Source organism: Aspergillus ambiguus (assembly GCF_047715705.1).
Source record: "Aspergillus ambiguus strain CBS 117.58 unplaced genomic scaffold BDV59scaffold_19, whole genome shotgun sequence".
In the NCBI taxonomy this organism is placed as follows: domain Eukaryota; kingdom Fungi; phylum Ascomycota; class Eurotiomycetes; order Eurotiales; family Aspergillaceae; genus Aspergillus; species Aspergillus ambiguus.
In genome coordinates this window covers 160355-177954 of record NW_027395532.1, presented here as the reverse complement: position 1 = coordinate 177954, position 17600 = coordinate 160355, and the positions used below count along the sequence as shown (strand labels likewise).

General features: G+C 49.5%; 7 protein-coding genes across 7 annotated transcripts; 1 reads left to right on the top strand and 6 right to left on the bottom strand.

Moving 5' to 3' along the window:
- Nucleotides 1-720: 720 nt before the first annotated feature.
- On the bottom strand, nucleotides 721-1924 carry BDV59DRAFT_208216 (mitochondrial carrier domain-containing protein; the record flags this gene model as incomplete). Its single annotated transcript, XM_073695162.1, has 5 exons — nucleotides 1801-1924; nucleotides 1671-1736; nucleotides 1468-1614; nucleotides 1240-1412; nucleotides 721-1186 (listed from the first exon to the last, which is right to left on the bottom strand). Exons 1-5 carry the CDS (start codon nucleotides 1861-1863, stop codon nucleotides 721-723), a joined length of 915 nt encoding a protein of 304 aa, XP_073547221.1. The 5' UTR covers nucleotides 1864-1924.
- Nucleotides 1925-3853: 1929 nt separating this feature from the next.
- BDV59DRAFT_179996 (uncharacterized protein) lies at nucleotides 3854-4571 on the bottom strand. The gene is made up of 3 exons (XM_073689987.1): nucleotides 4389-4571; nucleotides 3956-4302; nucleotides 3854-3897 (listed from the first exon to the last, which is right to left on the bottom strand). Exons 1-2 carry the CDS (start codon nucleotides 4417-4419, stop codon nucleotides 4085-4087), a joined length of 249 nt encoding a protein of 82 aa, XP_073547220.1. The 5' UTR covers nucleotides 4420-4571; the 3' UTR covers nucleotides 3854-3897; nucleotides 3956-4084.
- A 1110-nt stretch (nucleotides 4572-5681) lies between these two features.
- BDV59DRAFT_202595 (Alpha/Beta hydrolase protein) lies at nucleotides 5682-6878 on the bottom strand (the record flags this gene model as incomplete). The annotated part of the gene is made up of 1 exon (XM_073694077.1): nucleotides 5682-6878. The coding sequence occupies one exon, from the start codon at nucleotides 6876-6878 to the stop codon at nucleotides 5682-5684; it is 1197 nt and encodes a 398-aa protein (XP_073547219.1).
- A 226-nt stretch (nucleotides 6879-7104) lies between these two features.
- BDV59DRAFT_179993 (NUDIX hydrolase domain-like protein) lies at nucleotides 7105-8021 on the bottom strand. The gene is made up of 4 exons (XM_073689986.1): nucleotides 7942-8021; nucleotides 7793-7885; nucleotides 7491-7731; nucleotides 7105-7442 (listed from the first exon to the last, which is right to left on the bottom strand). The coding sequence occupies exons 1-4, from the start codon at nucleotides 7990-7992 to the stop codon at nucleotides 7204-7206; spliced, it is 624 nt and encodes a 207-aa protein (XP_073547218.1). The 5' UTR covers nucleotides 7993-8021; the 3' UTR covers nucleotides 7105-7203.
- Nucleotides 8022-8789: 768 nt separating this feature from the next.
- On the top strand, nucleotides 8790-9130 carry BDV59DRAFT_202593 (uncharacterized protein; the record flags this gene model as incomplete). Its single annotated transcript, XM_073694076.1, has 3 exons — nucleotides 8790-8846; nucleotides 8921-8957; nucleotides 9009-9130. 3 exons carry the CDS (start codon nucleotides 8790-8792, stop codon nucleotides 9128-9130), a joined length of 216 nt encoding a protein of 71 aa, XP_073547217.1.
- A 679-nt stretch (nucleotides 9131-9809) lies between these two features.
- Nucleotides 9810-14037, bottom strand: BDV59DRAFT_179991 (putative translation elongation factor eEF-3). Its single transcript, XM_073689985.1, has 5 exons — nucleotides 13513-14037; nucleotides 12966-13445; nucleotides 10391-12802; nucleotides 10239-10316; nucleotides 9810-10188 (listed from the first exon to the last, which is right to left on the bottom strand). The coding sequence occupies exons 1-5, from the start codon at nucleotides 13698-13700 to the stop codon at nucleotides 10146-10148; spliced, it is 3201 nt and encodes a 1066-aa protein (XP_073547216.1). The 5' UTR covers nucleotides 13701-14037; the 3' UTR covers nucleotides 9810-10145.
- A 2167-nt stretch (nucleotides 14038-16204) lies between these two features.
- BDV59DRAFT_202591 (putative glutamine-serine rich protein MS8) lies at nucleotides 16205-17015 on the bottom strand (the record flags this gene model as incomplete). Its single annotated transcript, XM_073694075.1, has 3 exons — nucleotides 16205-16301; nucleotides 16353-16738; nucleotides 16872-17015. 3 exons carry the CDS (start codon nucleotides 17013-17015, stop codon nucleotides 16205-16207), a joined length of 627 nt encoding a protein of 208 aa, XP_073547215.1.
- Nucleotides 17016-17600: the final 585 nt, after the last annotated feature.

Genomic DNA, 17600 nt, shown 5'->3' with positions numbered 1-17600 from the left:
CACGGCGTGCAATGGAAGACTGACAGGAAATGCCGCATTGGACAGAAAAGAATGATGAAGAGTAGTTATACTATTATCACAAATGACACGAGTCGGCCTGGACCTTAACAGCAGGTGATTACCTACCGCTCGGATGCTGACCGCAGCAGATACCTTAGTTACACCTCTGATTGATGGAATGTGCAATAACAAGGGCTTTCGATGATAAGGGGTGGATTTTCGTACAGCATGACCGATGTCCCAGAAGAAAATTCCTGCTCTATAGATGAGGATGAGCACACCAGTGTATCTTACCAATTAATAGTGACTAAATGATATTCAGACAGAGGCTCGAGTCAAAGGCAAGAACAGGACTTACCGAGCCAGGGGACCCCGCTCACATTATAAATTGCCATGTTTCCATTCAGTGTTTCATGGTAATGCTGAACAAGGGGTAGAACATACCTAGGTAGGTACCTAGGTACTTCAAAATGATGTGCAAATTTTGCGCTTTCGAAGAAACGAATCCACTATAAAGCAAAATCTCCAACGAAATGCCGATCATATGACCCTTGTGTATGCAACGAAATAATTGGTTGGACTAATGCTTTTTGACAAGGACCCATTTTGTGAGCACATATATCCATGTATTACCATCAACACAGTTTCCAGAGGATGATTAACTCTATATCAGTAAGAAATTCTTTCTATACACATATAAAACATAATTATAACAGTTATTTATTTGCTTAAGCTTCCTTGTAGAAGCTGCGCGACCTGTTCATAAACAGAAAAGACAATTCCACCGCTCAAAAGTAACCGACCAAGTCTCATAGTACTTCCTTTCCAGAAACCCCGAGCTCCAAGTTCATTCCATACACTTGAGATTGCTTCATCCAATTTTGCACCGTGTGCGCTTTGGGACCTGGTTTTCACCACGTCGAATGGCTGCGTAGCGTAGACTGTGACAGTTCCCGCAATGGCACCTATTCCGAAGGTCGTTACTGGACCAGTGGCGATATCGTGGGACTTTGCTGTTTCTTTAAGAAAGTTGTAAGTGCCCATGCGAACAGCTGAAGTCGCTGATTGCTTCGCTGTTGTCGACACTGCACCTCGATACAAGGCCGAGATTCCCGATTCTTGAACCAAGAGCTTCGTAGCGTGTAAAGTAGAGCGGAAGCGCTTGGGCCCATTCGCATCGTCAATTCTGATAAGAATATTTAGCTAGTACTTCTGTCCAGACGGCGATGGAGAGCTTACAATGCAGTTTTCACTCTTTCTGTGGGTGTAACGGCGAGAAGACTTTCTGTTGCGCCAGCCACCATACCGGCCAGAATGCCTCGTGCAGCAGATAGAGAGCCGTCGTCTCTGGCGAGAAGGTTTCTGATAGTGTCGAATGACAGGAATCTGACGGCAGCTTTTGCAGTCGTACCCTACAGTCACACGATGAGCCACGGGCGATAGCCTGGATTTCTTTCTTGAACATACTACGACCAGCGTGGAACATCCAGTATAGATGGCTCCAGGACCCTCATTCTTCACAACCTGTGCAATCAATGTCAAAGGGTTTTTGGGGGTCGGCGCGCCGGATCGAGAAGAGAGCTGCGCCCTTGTTTTGGCAAATTCAAACGGATACTGGAGAGAGGTAAGATGAATGTCTACTTAGGTAATTAAAGTAGAGAAACACTGACAGTTATAGTAGCTTCAATACCTCCTGCGGTTCCACCTGCGATTAGAGAAACCCATGGAGGAATTGCCTGGGCGAGACGCCAGATTAGTAGCAGCCTCTTGATTGCCGGGAATAAGGGGTCATGGCCATACCCGAGCTTGACGCTTCTTCTCGCCTTGTGGCGGACTGACGGGAACAACCTTGACACTTGTCATTGTATATTGCGCGCGGTACGGTCCAAACAAGGCTTTGCGCCTAGGACTGTCTGACCATATATGTTTGGCTTATGTATTGGGCGTATGGAATGTGCTCACGATAGCACCCCATGGGGACGATCATAATGGGTGTGGGGCTTAGCATCCCGACACGGCGCGACATCCTCCGCGGCATTAAGACATGCCGCGGAACTTGTGAACGAAAGTCCTGTCCTTGGCAATTTTATCCCCGCGGCATCTGGATTCGATGAGACAGCTTCGGTCGGAGGATTTCCAACCGTCCTAGCCTTAGAGATCCGGATGTTGACTCTCCGCTCAGGTAGGGCTCGGCATCCCGTGCCATGTGCTCGTTATTAGGATCTATCCATAAGTCGGAAAAGCACATGTGAGATCGATCCATTTGTTAAAAAAAATTCTGAACGCGCTAAGGCCATTCGCCCATCTGTCGGAACTATAATCTGAAATTCTGCCTTGCAAGGTTGTCATGGCACTATTCAAAAAGGAGGTGAAATGATAGACAATTGCCCGTTTGAACATATATGGCTTGTGGTACAACGGACCAAGCATTCTTTATCCTTATAGAGATAGTGGTGATGCACTGTGGCAACATGGGTGGACTAGGGCATGAACAATATGCATGCACTATGGCAAGCTTATTGCGGAAATATTGTTCCTGGCTTCTTTGTTCTATAATGGTTCAAATAGGTGTGCATCACAACTATCTTTACCTCACCCTTCATTTCCGAAGCTATAACCAGTTTAATAGCATTTTGAGGTCCCTTTGCTGTCGATATCATTGCAAAAAGGCCGTGATTAACGGAGCGTTCTTTCAAACATGAAGATTGCCGGGTTTCTTTTGCTGTTGGTAGCAAAGTATGTGTGCAACAAAAGTCAAGAACTGGAGAACACTTCACTAATTGATCTGATAGTGCTGCTCTCGTAAAAAGCTGCAAATGCCGTGGTGCGGGCGGAAAGATCGACCTGGACTTAACAACGCAGTGTTGCAATTTGTATCCAAAATTGAAAATGACGGGACATGATGTGAGTTACCCCAGAATGTTCATGTTAATGACATAATGATGTTGATGTTTTAAGTGCCCTGCTGAGCCTATGAGTGAATCCTTGCTTGCATTTGCTGAGTGTTGCTCCGTTCAGCGAACGTGCAGCGATTGCAAGCATGGATGCTGGGAGGACTACAAACCTATGGACAGCAAACCCAAGCCTCCAGGCTACGAACCAAAAAAACACGACGATCTCAAAAATATTGAGCCCAAACCCGCAGACCCTAAGCCAGAACAGCCAAAACCGCACGATGGAAAAAAGTGCGTACGGAAAAGAAAACGTACTCAGAGATATGTTTGACAATTTGGCTAGAAGGGATCTTCACCGAATTATCTGTCTGTTATTAAGGCACATGTGGCCTACGCAAGTTTTAATACCATCTTGGAAGCGCTTTGAAACACAGTTACAACATTTTCTGCTCAATAAAACTTCGAATATAAGTATGATCTCAATTCCATTTGCTATGTGAGAGGTAACTATTGGAGTGTTCTGCTTATCTCCAGTTGTCCTTTTCAGATAGTTCAACCATCTATCTAGGAGGGCACGCTCCTTCATCAAACCGATCTCTTCCCTCGCGTAGCTTGTTAAGCTTGCGTAAAGTGCTGTAAATGGTAGTTTCCTGCTGGTATGTTTTGGTACATTTTGCGTTGCATTCAATCCTCTCCTGTCATAAGAGTGGGGCTCTGATCCGACGCAAAAATGGCCCACGGATCCGCATTTATCACTTGCTCCAATACATTTCCAGCATCCCACGGACTGTGAGAGGTCTAATACCGGGGAACCGCTCACTCAAAGATCCATCGATAGGTATGCATAAGCTTCGATCGGCGGAATACAACTCAAATATTGACATAAACCACTGGAAAGCCTTCTTCGGAAAGCGGTCATACAGGAGTCGATGACCAGGCAGCTCGGTAATCGCAAATCTCTCTAGTTTCTCGACTGTGTCATAAGTAACATCAAATTTTGATCCTAAATAATGTTGAGCTGCATGTCCATTAGAGAAGACACCACTTGATAGAAGACTGACCTGTAGCCACCTCGGCAAGCGCAACAAATTCCTTCCATGTCACTGTATCTCCGATGACCCGGCTTTCCTCTGGCCATACCTTAAGATCAAGGGCCGCCACCACGAAACGGGCCAGATCAAACGTATATGTTAAGGTACCCGGAGTTCTACCATCGCCGGTATGGCAGCGACACGGTTCGCAATATCAATTGCGAAGACGTTGGCTTTAAGGTAACTTTTCATGGACGGAGGGCCGAAATAGTCGAAGAAAATGCCATTGACAAATATAGTCCACTCCAGCTGTGATTTTCGAAGCACATCTATGGCTCTGAAGTAGCTTTCGAGTTGAGGTAGGAACACACAAAGCGCTTGGACTAGTCAGCCAATATTACTAGATAGTACCCACATGACCTACTCCATAGAATAGCCAATGACAAAAGCACTTGGAACGAACCTCTTTGTGAATTTAGATTTAATGGAAGCATCGATCAGGTTTAGTTGTGACTTGGCGAGAGAGTCACCTTCAACTGCGAAAACAGAGATCACCGTATGGATTTTGTGCCCCTCTAAGACTGAAGTCAGACGATCGACATTGTCATAATCGACCGTGATAGATCCTTTTGGAATATTCGAAGACTTTCGTAGTATTAGTGACTAGTGGCTGTATTTTACAAGGCTTTTGTTTTCTTCTCCTTTGATGAGGTTGGTACCTTTCGGGTGTGAATAAACGCGTTGTGGCGCGATGAGCCATCGATGGACCTCGAGAATGATTCGGCCAACAGCTCCTGTGCCCCCGGCGATCGCGACATTGACAATTTTCATGAAAGGGTAAAAATATGGACAGCACTAAAGTGGAGCGTAATTATTTCCCGGGATTGACCATGGTTAAGAGAAGTCATATCAAGTCATATTTGCCCGGTGTTAACGGAGATATGGCTTCAGTGCCAGTCATATATGGGTTGCAGTCAGGTTGGAACACGTTGCGTCCCTGTCGCACATCCCGATGCGTCTGACCAAACTACACGAGTTTTATCATCAGAAATTGATACTAACAACAAACAGAATTGTAGGAGTTGAGGTAGTCACTGCAGCATCACAGCAGTGGACAATAAATTTGGATCCTCGCAAAACTTTCCGCAAGAGTCTATAGTTGGTCTCCGTACAGTTCCAGTGCATCAATCGCCAGTAAATGGTTTCTCGTTGCCTCAATATTTTCGTTGTCTGAGCCAGCTCCATTCTTGGCCTGGCCTGCCCTTTTCAGCTCTTCGTTCAAGATGTCCCATTGACGATACCGTCGTGGACCCCATGGGTCACGTTGACTCATTGCCTCATCCTCTGCCCTTGTTCGAACTGTCCATCCCTGCAGCACATCACAGATCATGATGCTGCCTTCATCTAGGTCATATGGTTTTGCATCGGGCATTGGTGGGAGTCCATTGGCAAACCGAACCCAACTTCGCGCCATCAGCTCAGCTTGGCGCCGAAGAAAATGGTTCCGGTCCGTAGGAAGACGCGCTGTGAGGGTCATAAATTGGTACATAAGTTCGAAAAAATGATGCCCTGTGGTATAGGAGAAAATTGATCCGGGGAAAGGATTTTGCAGACCAAACTGCCAGCGATACACACGCTGTCGACCCGATCGCGCCACTGAGACGGCGGTTGAGTGCGTAGGTTCAGAGAAAATCAAATCACCTATAATAACCATGGCACGTTGCCAGAAGAGACCCTCATCCATACCCTCATGTATTTAGTATGCATCAAGCACACGGCTGGCAGACTCGTCACCAATGATAGTACGAACTCGTGTAATAAACCGCTCAGCATACGTGTCCTTCAGCTGTGGCATGAACCCAAGGCCCTCGCCCGAGTCATCCCCAATCATGAGCTCGTGGACCCACGAGCAGTTGGCTAGGATCTCGCCTTGGTTAGCCCAGAAGGGCCTTTGAGGAAAGAACTCGCCCTCAGGCCCGAGAAAGGGCTTCATAGTGGTGACGTTGTTCTCTCGAATAAAGTCAATCAAGCGCGAAACTGGCGCCTCACGGAGCGCTATGAGCCGTTCTGCACGCGTCGCCCCTGCAATGCCGAGATATGACAACAGACGGTGATAATGTGCATCAAATTCATCAAGGGTCCAGCTACTTATGGCATTGGGCGAGCCACTCTGGATGGTGATTCGGCGGAATAGGGGCACATCTGAACAGGCATGTATAAAGAGTGAACATGCTCCAGCTGACTCTCCAAAGGCTGTAATATTGTCTGGATCACCTCCAAAGCCTGCAATGTGTTTCCGAACCCGGAAGAAGCTGTTACGTTGGTCTCGTAACCCATAATTAAATGCGGGCTCACCATTCTCCCTCGCCTCGTCGAGTAGGTCGTAACAAGCAATAAAACCCTGCCAATTCAGTCTGTATCCTATAGACACAATTACTACATCTATGGCTTCCCGGGCTGCCAATTCTGTCATCTTCGTGGTATCATGGAGGACACTGACATGCCCCTTGCCTTCGATGAAACCACCACCATGTACATAAACCAACACTGGGAGAAGTCTTCTAGGACGTGATGGGCCAGACTCGTCGAGAAAATTATTCGCAGGTACAGAGATTGTAAGGTTCAGGCATGTCTTCTCCTCATAGGTGACTGGCTCTTCACCAGGTACAAACCCTCCTGTCGCACTACCCCTGCCTGTAGGCTGTGGAACCTGCGGACAAGCAGCACCATGCTGTGTAAAATCGCAATGAGGACGACTATCAAAGTGATCAGGGATACGATCGAGAAGTGTGCTCTGGGCAAAACGGGCCCGGATGGGGGCATAGGGAATAGAACGGAAATGCACGACAGGCTCAGTCACAGGCTGTCCATCAGCATGTTGGCGATCGATCAGACGGCCAGTGAGTCTGCCGAGCTGTTTATGTTCAAGGGTGAATGTGAGAGCAATCGTCATTGAGATACTGTCATCCTAGATTATGAGCATCATAAATATTGGCAAAGGACACATTTCCCAACGAAAATTCCCAACACCGGCATGATCGGATGTCAGAAATTAGCGTAGCGGTGGTAGGCACGGGGAAGGCACGGAGCGGAGAGATTGCTTCATATACAACTTGACGCCACATTCAGCTGTGACCAATCGTCAGCTATGACGAGCATGACGGGCGGAATAATTTATAGCCATTTCTTCATAACTCATCAGCAACTCATTCTTATAGTAGCAACTAAGCCTATGTGTCTATCCGATCTCTAATTTTACTTTCTTGTAAACAATGGATTTAAAGACCCCATTTCCTTGCCATCTCGATACCCTCTGCAAGGGCAACCACTCTGGTCTCGATGGCGTATCCATCATTTTGGAGGCTTTTCAGCTGGGAGAATAGTGATGGCACGGGGAGCGTAAAGCACTCGATAAACTCCTCTTCTTCCAACTGTGGGGTGGGATTTTGATTCTCGGGAAGAGAAAGATCCACAGTGACATAGATGAGATTGAAATTATTATTGCAGAACCCAGGTGCTTCACTTGTTAGCAAATACTCATCGAAGAATAGATCATCACACTTACAGTTGAACAAAATACCACTCGTGCGGTCTACAACCCCAACATACCCTGTTTCCTCCTTGAGCTCACGCAGTGCGCATTGCTCGAGAGACTCCCCGGGGTCGATCAAACCACCCGGGATCTCAATGGCCACTTTGTCAAGTGCAGGCCGATACTGCTTTTGCAAGAGAATTTCGGGGCCGGTGCTTTTGGCTATGATGGCGACTGTACTGACACCGTCAACCGGGCTGTCCACTGGCCGAACCTGTTCATATCGATGAGGACAATCGTCTTACACGAACACGGCAAGGAGAAGGGTTGGGTACCTGCATCTCAGCCGACTCCCATGTCCGTCTAACCCCGTTCGGATCCTCATAGACCGTTTTGACTAGCCGTTTCCATTTTGCATCTTTCGTGTCCTTCATATCGTTAGCCAACCTGGGTCGCTGCGTCCTGGAAGAATTCTTATACGTACCAGAGGACACCGTGAGATGATGGTTGGTTTTTTAAAGCTAAATTCTGCCATTGTACTGTTCTGTGCAATGCTGTGCTAATTGAATCTGGGCTGAGCAACTTGACGTGGGGTTTGGCGACACCCTTCGGACGTGCCAAGAAATGTGGGGCGTTGTTAACTCTCATAATCCCCTTGATAGAAGTACTCCTTGGTAAATAATGACCACATCTTGGATTCACAAATCAGCGTAACGCAGTACTGGGAAGTGTATATTCATTTTGGATCTGTAGCTTATTAATGACATTTATGTACGTTGACTCTAAGAAGGCAAGGTCTCATGGAAACGATCAGTTCAGACTTGAGCATTCAAAATGCTTACCTTTGGCTATTACTCTGCATGCATCCTTTTGCTTGGAGTGAAGTGGGTCTTCTCAAAACCATATTTAATATTCAATTTGTTGTTTTATACACAATGGAAGATATATCAGAGAGAGTAAGCAAACTAGCATGCTCATTGACTTCCCCATGGGTGAATGGTATTATTTCTATTCACATACTAATTTAAAAGCATATTTGACGCTACAGACCGTTCCGCCTATGTAAAATACATCTTCCTTTCGTATTTTTTTTTTCTTACACGTTCCCAGGCTTACGTGTAATGGGCAAAGGGTCATGATAATCCAACGATAGACCCAAAGGAGAGAGCATATCTTTGAATCCTGGGCTCTCTTATACAAGGTATCTCGACGATAACGACAAGTAGAAGGCCGCAATTAATCCCAAGGGTGAATATTTGGGCATGCGCTGCGTTGGCCCCTTGACATCTTCAAGGCTTGCCATGCCTTTACCCAAGAGCGAATGTTTTGTATATGGCCCTCCACCTCGGCAAAAAGCTTGTCGGAGGTGTCTTGGAAAAGGAAACCACAGTATGTCTATTCCCGGTCATCTTATAATTTCCTGGGATCTCTATTGAAATTCAGGCAGGACCTAACCTTGGTAGCGAATCTACAGTAGAGGACTTCTAGCCTTTTGCAATGGTAGGAATAGAGAACGGCAGGCTCAAATACCAGAGTGCTAAACGAAAACAGCCCGTCAGGAACTTGAGTCCCAGATCGAAAAGCTCCAACAACAAGTGGAATGGCACCGGGCGGCCGTGAAGGCGTCAGATGAGGAGTACGACTGCATTGTCTCGAACTTAACGGCGCTTTGAAATGCGGGTTGAGGGATGTAGATTGCTATAAATCTTTGTCGGATCTGTACCTGAAGGAGGGGTCCTGCGTAAAATTATGCTATAGTCCTCGCTCACACGCCAACAGACTGAGACAGTACTACATGCTCCCACAAAGACACAGTTTGGGGCAATGGACCGGAAGATTCCGAACACTTAGCTAGCGGGGACGAAAGCGTTACACAGAGACAAGTGCAATTACATGATAATTACGAAATCTCCGTAGCGTTGTCGGTCCATTGTCGGGTTTCGAAAAGCTGCTTGTTGGCTGGATCTCGGGAGACGCGGTGATTCAAATGAGAGGGTACAATGGGTAGGCTGTTGAAGTCGAGCAATTTTGCGAAAGGGTGTATGGAACTCGAAGATCTTACCATGTTTGTTTGATAACGATGGGGAGTAAGGTGTATGAAAGCTTTATGTGCGCTGTTCGCAATGACATCCATGGGAGGATGCACGCTACCGGGGTGCAATTTAAACTTATCATACAGCTCAAATGACCGTTCATCGGAGACTGGATGACAGTTGACCTGCGACGTGAGGTACTATGTTAGGCCCCGAAAGCGATGGTACGGCGAGTAACCCTACGTCCATCATGAGCCACAAAGAACTCAACCAACGGGAGAGGATCACATGGGTCATAGGAGGATAAATATAATGGGACGAAAGATTCTGAAACGCATACAGGAAAGCTTGATTAAACATCTTAAAGTTCGGAAGACTTGTGTTGGCGTGCCAGTCCTCCAATACGCCGGGCCATCACGTGATCAACACCAGCCCTGCTCCCGTCCGATATAGCTTCAACATCGGCATTTGTATAACTTCACATCAGTAGCACACTTTCGATATTTACTATCTACGTTAAAAGCCTTGTGGCATACCAAAGTCTACGCTGACGGATTGTACGATGGTCAACACAAGGAACTTGGAATTCATTCGATCATTACATCTATGAGCAACGTTAACACCAACCAAGCAATCAACAACAAAGCTGTCACTTTTAGAAGTCGTCCTCATCGCTGAAGACCTCCTCTCCACGCTTCCTATAGACAAGTTAGCATCCTGAATATCTTCTCTGTCCCTGGATACTTGCCGTCTCGCCATTCTCTCCTTCTTCTTCTTACGCGCTTCGGCGGATGAAAGCTTCTTCTTCTTCTCGACCTTTTCGATCCTATAAAGCTAGTTAGCATATCTCGATTGCAAATGGGGGTATTGAGGCCGAAAAAAAGGCCTCGGGAAACGTACTTGTTGCCCATGGCATCGAACGTGTCTTCTTCCGTCTGCTTTTCCTGGAGACGAGGACCAGAGCCCTGACCCTGGACCCAGTTATGTCCACTAGGGGTCATGCGTCCATCCATAACGGACCAAACTTCCTCAGTAAGGTTCTCAGTGAACTCACGAGAGTGGGTAATGATGACAACACCACCCTCGAAGGTCTTGAGGGCCTTGGAGAGGGCACCGAGGGAGTCACGGTCAAGGTAGTTGGTAGGCTCGTCCAGGACGATGACGTGGGGGCGCTGCCAGGAGCAGGCGGCGAGGACGACCTTGACACGCTGACCACCGGAGAGACCGCGCATGCGGGAGTGAGAGACAAGCTCAGCATCAAGGCCGAACTGCTCGCAGTGCTGCTCGATCTCCTTGCGGACCAGAGGACGGAACTGACCGGAGGCGAGGGCCTCCTTCTGGTCGACCTCCGCGACCATCTTGGCGTGGGACTGGATGATCTCGGAACGAGGAATCCAGGCGTTGTCGTTGCTCATCATGGGGGTCCACTTCTCGCTCTTCATGCCGATGTTCTCACCCAGCAAGAAGGAGCACTCGTACTCGTAGGAGTTCTTGAACTTACGACGGGAGTGGATACCGATGACACGACGGGGAGTACCCTCAATCTTGTAGATCTTGTCCATGGCCTTCTCGTCCTCGTCGGTGACGATCTTGTTGGCACGGTCCATGGTCTCACGGTCCTCACCGGTCTGGAAACGCCACTGGATGTACTCGGAGGGGGTCTTGTCGAGGTGGTTATCGATGTGAGCGAAAGCGTGCTGCTTAATGTAGGCGATACGGATGTTCTCGTGCTGGTAGACTTCACCAGCGGTGGGAACCAGCTCACCAGTGAGGACGTTCACCAGGGTAGACTTGCCAGCACCGTTGGGACCAATGACGGCAATACGAGAGCCAAGAGACACCTGGAAAGAGATGTCCTGGATCTGAGGACGGGGAGTGCCGGGGTACTGGAAGGACATGTTGGTGACACGGATGATGGCCTTGGCCTTAGTCTTGACACCCTCGAGGAAACCGGGCTCGGGGAACTTGAACTCGAGGTCGGAGGCGCCCAGCTCGTAGTAGGAGCGAGCAGAGGGAACCTTCTTGACGAACTCGCTCAGAGTACCACGGTAACGCTTGAGCTTGAAGCGCTCGTAGTGGACGACGTGCTGGATGACGTTGTCAAGGAACTTGGAGTCGTGGGACACGATGATGGAAGTGCAGGGAGAAGTGCACAGGTAGTTCTCCAGCCATTGCACATTGCGCACGTCAAGATGGTTAGTAGGCTCATCCAGGAGGAGGATATCAGGAGCCTCGAACACGGCACGGGCAAGAGCCAGCTTCATCTTCCAACCACCAGAGAGAGAGGTGATGGGGCCCTCGAACTGCTCACGGAGGAAACCGAACTCCTCGAGCTTAGCCTCGACTTCTTCCTGCTTGGGGTCGAGACCGACTTCGCGGAGCTTCTTCAGGGTCCAGCCAATAACGGTCTGCTCAGTGTCGGCAGCGTCCAGGTCGTGCTCGACGTAGACGGTCTTGACTTCGTCCTTCTTGGGGAAGCCCTCAAGCTGCTCGTTGTTGATGGCACGCATGAGGGTGGTCTTACCGGTACCGTTGGGACCAAGGAGACCGTAACGCTGGCCACGCTTCAGACGAAGGTGGGTCTGGTTGAGCAGAATCTTGGCACCATAGGCGAGAGAGAAGGTGCAGTTGCACAGATCCTCACCCTCCTCCTCATCGGAAGGAACCTCGTCGGCAGCGGCAGCGTCAGGAGAAGCCTTCTTGCGGAGAGACTCGGCAATGGGGCGGGCAGCCTCCTCACCAACGATAGCGGTGATGTAGGGAAGAGCGTTCTGGGTCCAGCTGGTGACCTCAGCGTCCTTCTCATCGACGAGCTGACCACCGATGGCACCAACGTAGTTGATGACGGCCTCCGACTTCTCGGCCTGAGCCTTGTACTTCTCAGCGAGGATCTCCTTCAGGATGCCAGCAACGGTGGCGATGTCACCAGCAGTGGAGATCTCGGGGATCTTGCCATCCTTGACATCACCGACACGAGAGAGGGTGTCCAAGGCCTGCTTGGTCTTGCCACGAGCCTCAGGGTCGGCCAGGGTCTGGAAGTTCTTCTCGAGAGCGGGCATCAACTTGGGCAAGAAGGGAGCGACGATCTGAGGGTCCTCCACGAGCTTACACATGTTGTCGACGATGACAGCAGACTTACGCTTGATGGCAGTCTCACGCTCAACGAGACCACGGTCAAGCAGGGGGACCATGATGGCCAGAGTGGGGCCAGTGACATCGGAGACGAAAGTGGTGGCACCCAGAAGGTGAACGGTCTCAGGGACGTTCTCGGGCTTGGAGATACAACGGATAAGCTCAGGAATGAAGCGCTCACTATCGAATTATTAGTTATTTGCATCTAAACGATGGGGATGCGGAACAAATTAGGGCTTGGGCAAAAACGTGAGCGGCAGAAAATTGGGCGGTGAAGTACCGACCAACTACCACCCGCTTCAACCCCGCCAATTCTTAATTCCACGTCCGGGTTGCAACTTACATATCCTTGTTGACAATCAGACCGCAGACCTTCTCCATGGTGGCGTAGGCGGCCTTCTTGATCTCAGACTTGGTATCCCACATGGCCTCAGAGACAACGGGGATGAGATCGGGGACACGGAAAGAAAGTTGGGCGGGAGCAGTCTCGACCAGGCTGTTGATGCACTCAAGAGCGCACATCTTCTCCTGCCACTTCTGGGCCTCGGTAACGGACTCGAGGACGGAGGGGAGGACAGCCTTGACGGCGTTGCCGTTGATGCCCTTGACGATGGCGATGGCAGCACCCTCGGCGGCCTGCTTCACGGGAACCATCTTGTCACCGACAGCGGCGAGGACGGGGCGAAGGAGGGAGACAAGGTGAGGCTCGACACCGGGGGCGATGGTGGCGTGGGAGGCGATAGCCCGGATACCCTGGCAAGCACGCTCACGGGCAGTGGCATCCTTCTTGTTGGCAAGCTGCTTCTTGAAAGCCTCGACGGCCCTATTGAGTGCATATTAGTCTCGGCGAAATTTTCCAACATGTTTTGGAGCGGGATTCTATCACGTACTTGAGGGGCAGAGTCTGCTCGGGGATGGGGCCGCTAAAGTAGTGAGCCAGGTTGTCACTGGCAGCGTGGGCCTCATCGGCAGAGGCGGAAACGCTCAGGTTCTTCAGCAGATCCTCGAGGACAGCGACGGCCTGAGCAGTCTCCTTGCCGGAGACAGCAGGAACGGAGGAAACATCAACAGCAGGCATTTTGAAAAAAAGGGACCGTAAAAGGGAAGTAAAAAGAGAAGTAAAACGTTCTAGGAGGGTATCTCAAGAGGGGATGGCCCACGAAACTGCGTCTGAACTGGCAACGCAGAAAACGCTCTAGACTGGCCAGAGAAATTTCTATCCTTTTGTTTTTGTCTAAACCGAAGACAAAAAAGAAAAAAGATAAGTAAAATGAAAAGAGAGGACCAAACCTCTTTGGATAGAAGAGATAGGAGAGTATAGGAGGGACAAGAGGAGAGAAGGAGGGGAAGAGGTGGATGGGGGCAAAAGATATTTATCACTTCTGTGGCCCTGATTTTTTTCCTTTCCTTTTTTGCCGCCCGACAAGCAGAAGAAAAATTTTTTCTTCTTAATACGGCCCCGCGCTAGTACCGGAAACGGTTTAGTGGCGATGACAGTCGAATCAACCAACCCGATAGGGCCTGTGGCTGCGTTAGTCAATCTGCGAGCGCTGATTGGCTGGTGGAGGGAATAATATAAGTTGGATGAATCGATGAGATGAATAGAGATGAATAAAGATGGAAGACGATGGAGCTGAGTCGATGAGGATGGAGAGATGAGACGGAGAGTCAAGACACAAAAAGAAGAGAAGAATAGGTACGATGGCTGCCTGGAGTCTTACCCATATATGACGATAGAATTATGCCTATGTAAGCCTACGAGTACTGCCTGAGGCGATCCAACTACCTCTTGGATGTCGACATCAAAACAATCTCGGCCCCTGATCGCTCGGATTAATTATTATTTTCGTTCTTATTTTTGTTAATATTTAATATCCAGGAATATCTATTCTAGCATTGTAGAATCAACATCCCTGGCTACTTCGCCCTTTTCGGCTGTGACAAACCCACTCCTATTATTTCAACACCCTATCCCTTGATCCTTCAACTCTTGACGAGTTAGAATAATGGACACCCCCAGTCCCTGACAGCCGTGAATCCGGGGATGCAACAACGCAGCCAATCCACCGTGTTTAGTCTCCATCCCCGTGTAGGGGTGCAGATTCCCGTCCTATTTCTGTCGCCACCATCAGATCAACTCCCAGATTGGGTGGCGCAGCCCACCATTTCGACCATCTCGACTAGAAAAATTAAAAACAAAACAAAATAAAAATAAAACCAATGACAAAGAAAAGAATTTTCGCCGAAAAACTCGAGATAAAAATAAAAATTCTAGTTAGAGTTGCGACGTCCCATGGCCAGCCATCGATCTCCTTCCGTTCTCGCCCGTCCCGAAGGAGATCATCAGTCAGCAATGCGACTATCCATCTGGCTGTTCAGGCCGCAGTAAGCGATCAATGAACCGTAGAGGTTCATTCACGAAGGGTGATCCTAATCTCCAGGTTCATCTACTAGGAGTAAACCTTTCCAGACACTGGCTAGGAGGTTATCTACCGGATTCCTGGTCATATCAATCAACCGATCTGGTAATTCCGGAGGGCTCCTTGTTCTGGGCTGAAGTCCGGACGATAGTCAAACAGACTGGATGAAAACAAAAAAAAGGGGAGTCCAGGGATACTTCCGGGGTTCAACCGCCAGCAGCCTGAGCGATTACTCGTCGCCTTGCCCAGGCTGAAACGATGGCTGTCCATGGAGGTATGGAAGACGCATCACCGCTATTTTTTGCCCTCACCGCCAAATGCGCCTTCAATGTCGGACTTCCATCAGCTGCATGAAATCGGCTGGACGGCGTCCGCTGAATGCAGTGTCGGCGATATCAATTTCTCCTTATCGGGCTTATCCCCTTATCGACCGTGGAAGTTGGACTTGACTAGTCCAATTCTCCGGATTCCCCCTTATCCCCCGCGAAAAAAACCGGAGATGGTGGCAAGAGTCCAGCAAATCCTTAATTGGTGGGTCAAAGTTTGATCCAGCATTCTTCAACTTTTTTTCCTTTTTCTCGTAAAACTATCATTTATTTTACTTTGTAGGTCCGAGTTTGAAGGATCCCTTACTCTCTTACTCTGCTCCCCCTTTTCGTTTGAACCAGTTCGGACGAATGTCGGCTCGACGGGATGACCCCCGGCTGATTTTAGTACCATATTCACGACTCACAAAACTACCGCGGTTGAGTTGATGTCTCATGCGTAGCCTAGCCTAGGTTGGCTCAATCGGAAGAACACATCTATTGTACTTCCGTTGGTGCCTGAGATTTCGGGAATCAATCGCCACCAAATGTGACGACACCCAACCAATGAATGAATCTATCCAAAGAATGCACTAAATTTCTATTGCACTTGCAATCAAATCGGCATACAATCGACATCTGTCTGCCGACTCTCGGCTAGGACAAGTCATCATGACTGAATTGCGCAGTACAGTACAAACCCTACAATGTCTGCCTGATTGAACGCAACCATCATATCATTATGACACAGGCTGGGCTAGGAATACAAGAACGCAGCAAGAATAGTTTCAATACCATCTCTCGCGACAGGGTATCCTTGATATCATACTCGTGATCATTCATACCAACTCATCCGACTAGTCGCTGTCGGACGAGCTGGAGCTGGAAGAACTTCCACCACGCTTGTGACCCTTGTATTTCTTATCTTTCTTTCCCTTCTTGTGCTTCTTGTGTCTGTTTGGGTCAGTCTTCATTACCTCTATCAATCAGAAGGAGTGAACATACGCTTTAGTGGCCATGTTCATGCCCACCGCACCCGCCACCGCACCACCGAGCGTCCCCACCTTGCCGTGGCCAGTCTTATTGCCCAAGAATGCGCCTGCAGCACCCCCAATCAACGTAGAACCGAGACCACGCTCGCCTTCCGGCCCAGCCATATGCTGACCATACTGGGGAGCATGTCCGGCCGGAGGGGCGCCACCATAGTACGAAGCGCTCTCGCCGCCGTGCGGTTGCTGTTGGGGCGGGTAAGGGGAGTGACCACGGTCTTGTCCGTAGTTGTTATAGTCTTGGGGGTATCCGCCTTGCTGGGGAGGGCCGCTGTAGGGGGGATAGCCTTGCTGGGCGTAGGGAGGAGCACCGCCGTATCCGGGGTTAGGAGGCTGCTGGGGCTAGCGGGGAATCGGGTCAGCATTGGAACGATCAGGCGCCGCTCGGATGCAGCTGTCCGCAGATGCATGCGACTCGCTGGGACGCACGCATGCCAGCTAGCGCATCAGGAACAAGGCTTGTCTGTTTGCTTACCATGGGAGGATAGTAGCCCTGCTGCTGCGGAGGCTGTCCATACTGGCCCTGCGGAGGATAACCCCCCGGCGGACCCTGGGGGTATCCATAGCCAGGCTGTCCGCCGTATTGGTTGTAGTGCTGGTTTCCGTAGGGGTCAGACATGATGGATGATTGTGAGATAGGAGGTGGATCGGGAAAAGGAGGAGGGGTTCGGTCAGCTTTTAAGTGAATGAATGGATCGAAATAATTATCGATCAGGGACCGCCGCCAGGTGGAGGGAAAGAACCACGAATGGCGCTGCGGGGCAGTGTCGACGGGACCCATTCCCACGCCATTTCCAGGGGTTCTCGGTAATTGCAGGCCCAAAGACCCTACAAAGTACGTACTGTACATCGCCTAACCGAATGGATGGATGACGACTCCTCTAGCTGCCTCTGAGGTTTGATTAAGGCGTCTGTCAAGCTGAGCCGGGCACTCTCAGCCTATCCTGCAGGTATCCATGCAAGACTTCTCAGAAACGACAAAGCAGAACATTGGGATGAGCCACATGGTGGGGTTTCCACACCCGTTCGGACCTCCACGGATGCGTGGTCTGAGCAATCACAGCAGAGTCCGGAGATAAGACGAGATGCTATTTAGGGATCCTGTCGTTCATTGCGTCTCAGCCACAGTACGGCGTACTTCAAGCGTCAGCTTGGGCAGTGCGGGTCAACAATACGAGCTGAGGTAATCGACAGATAAGTTGAG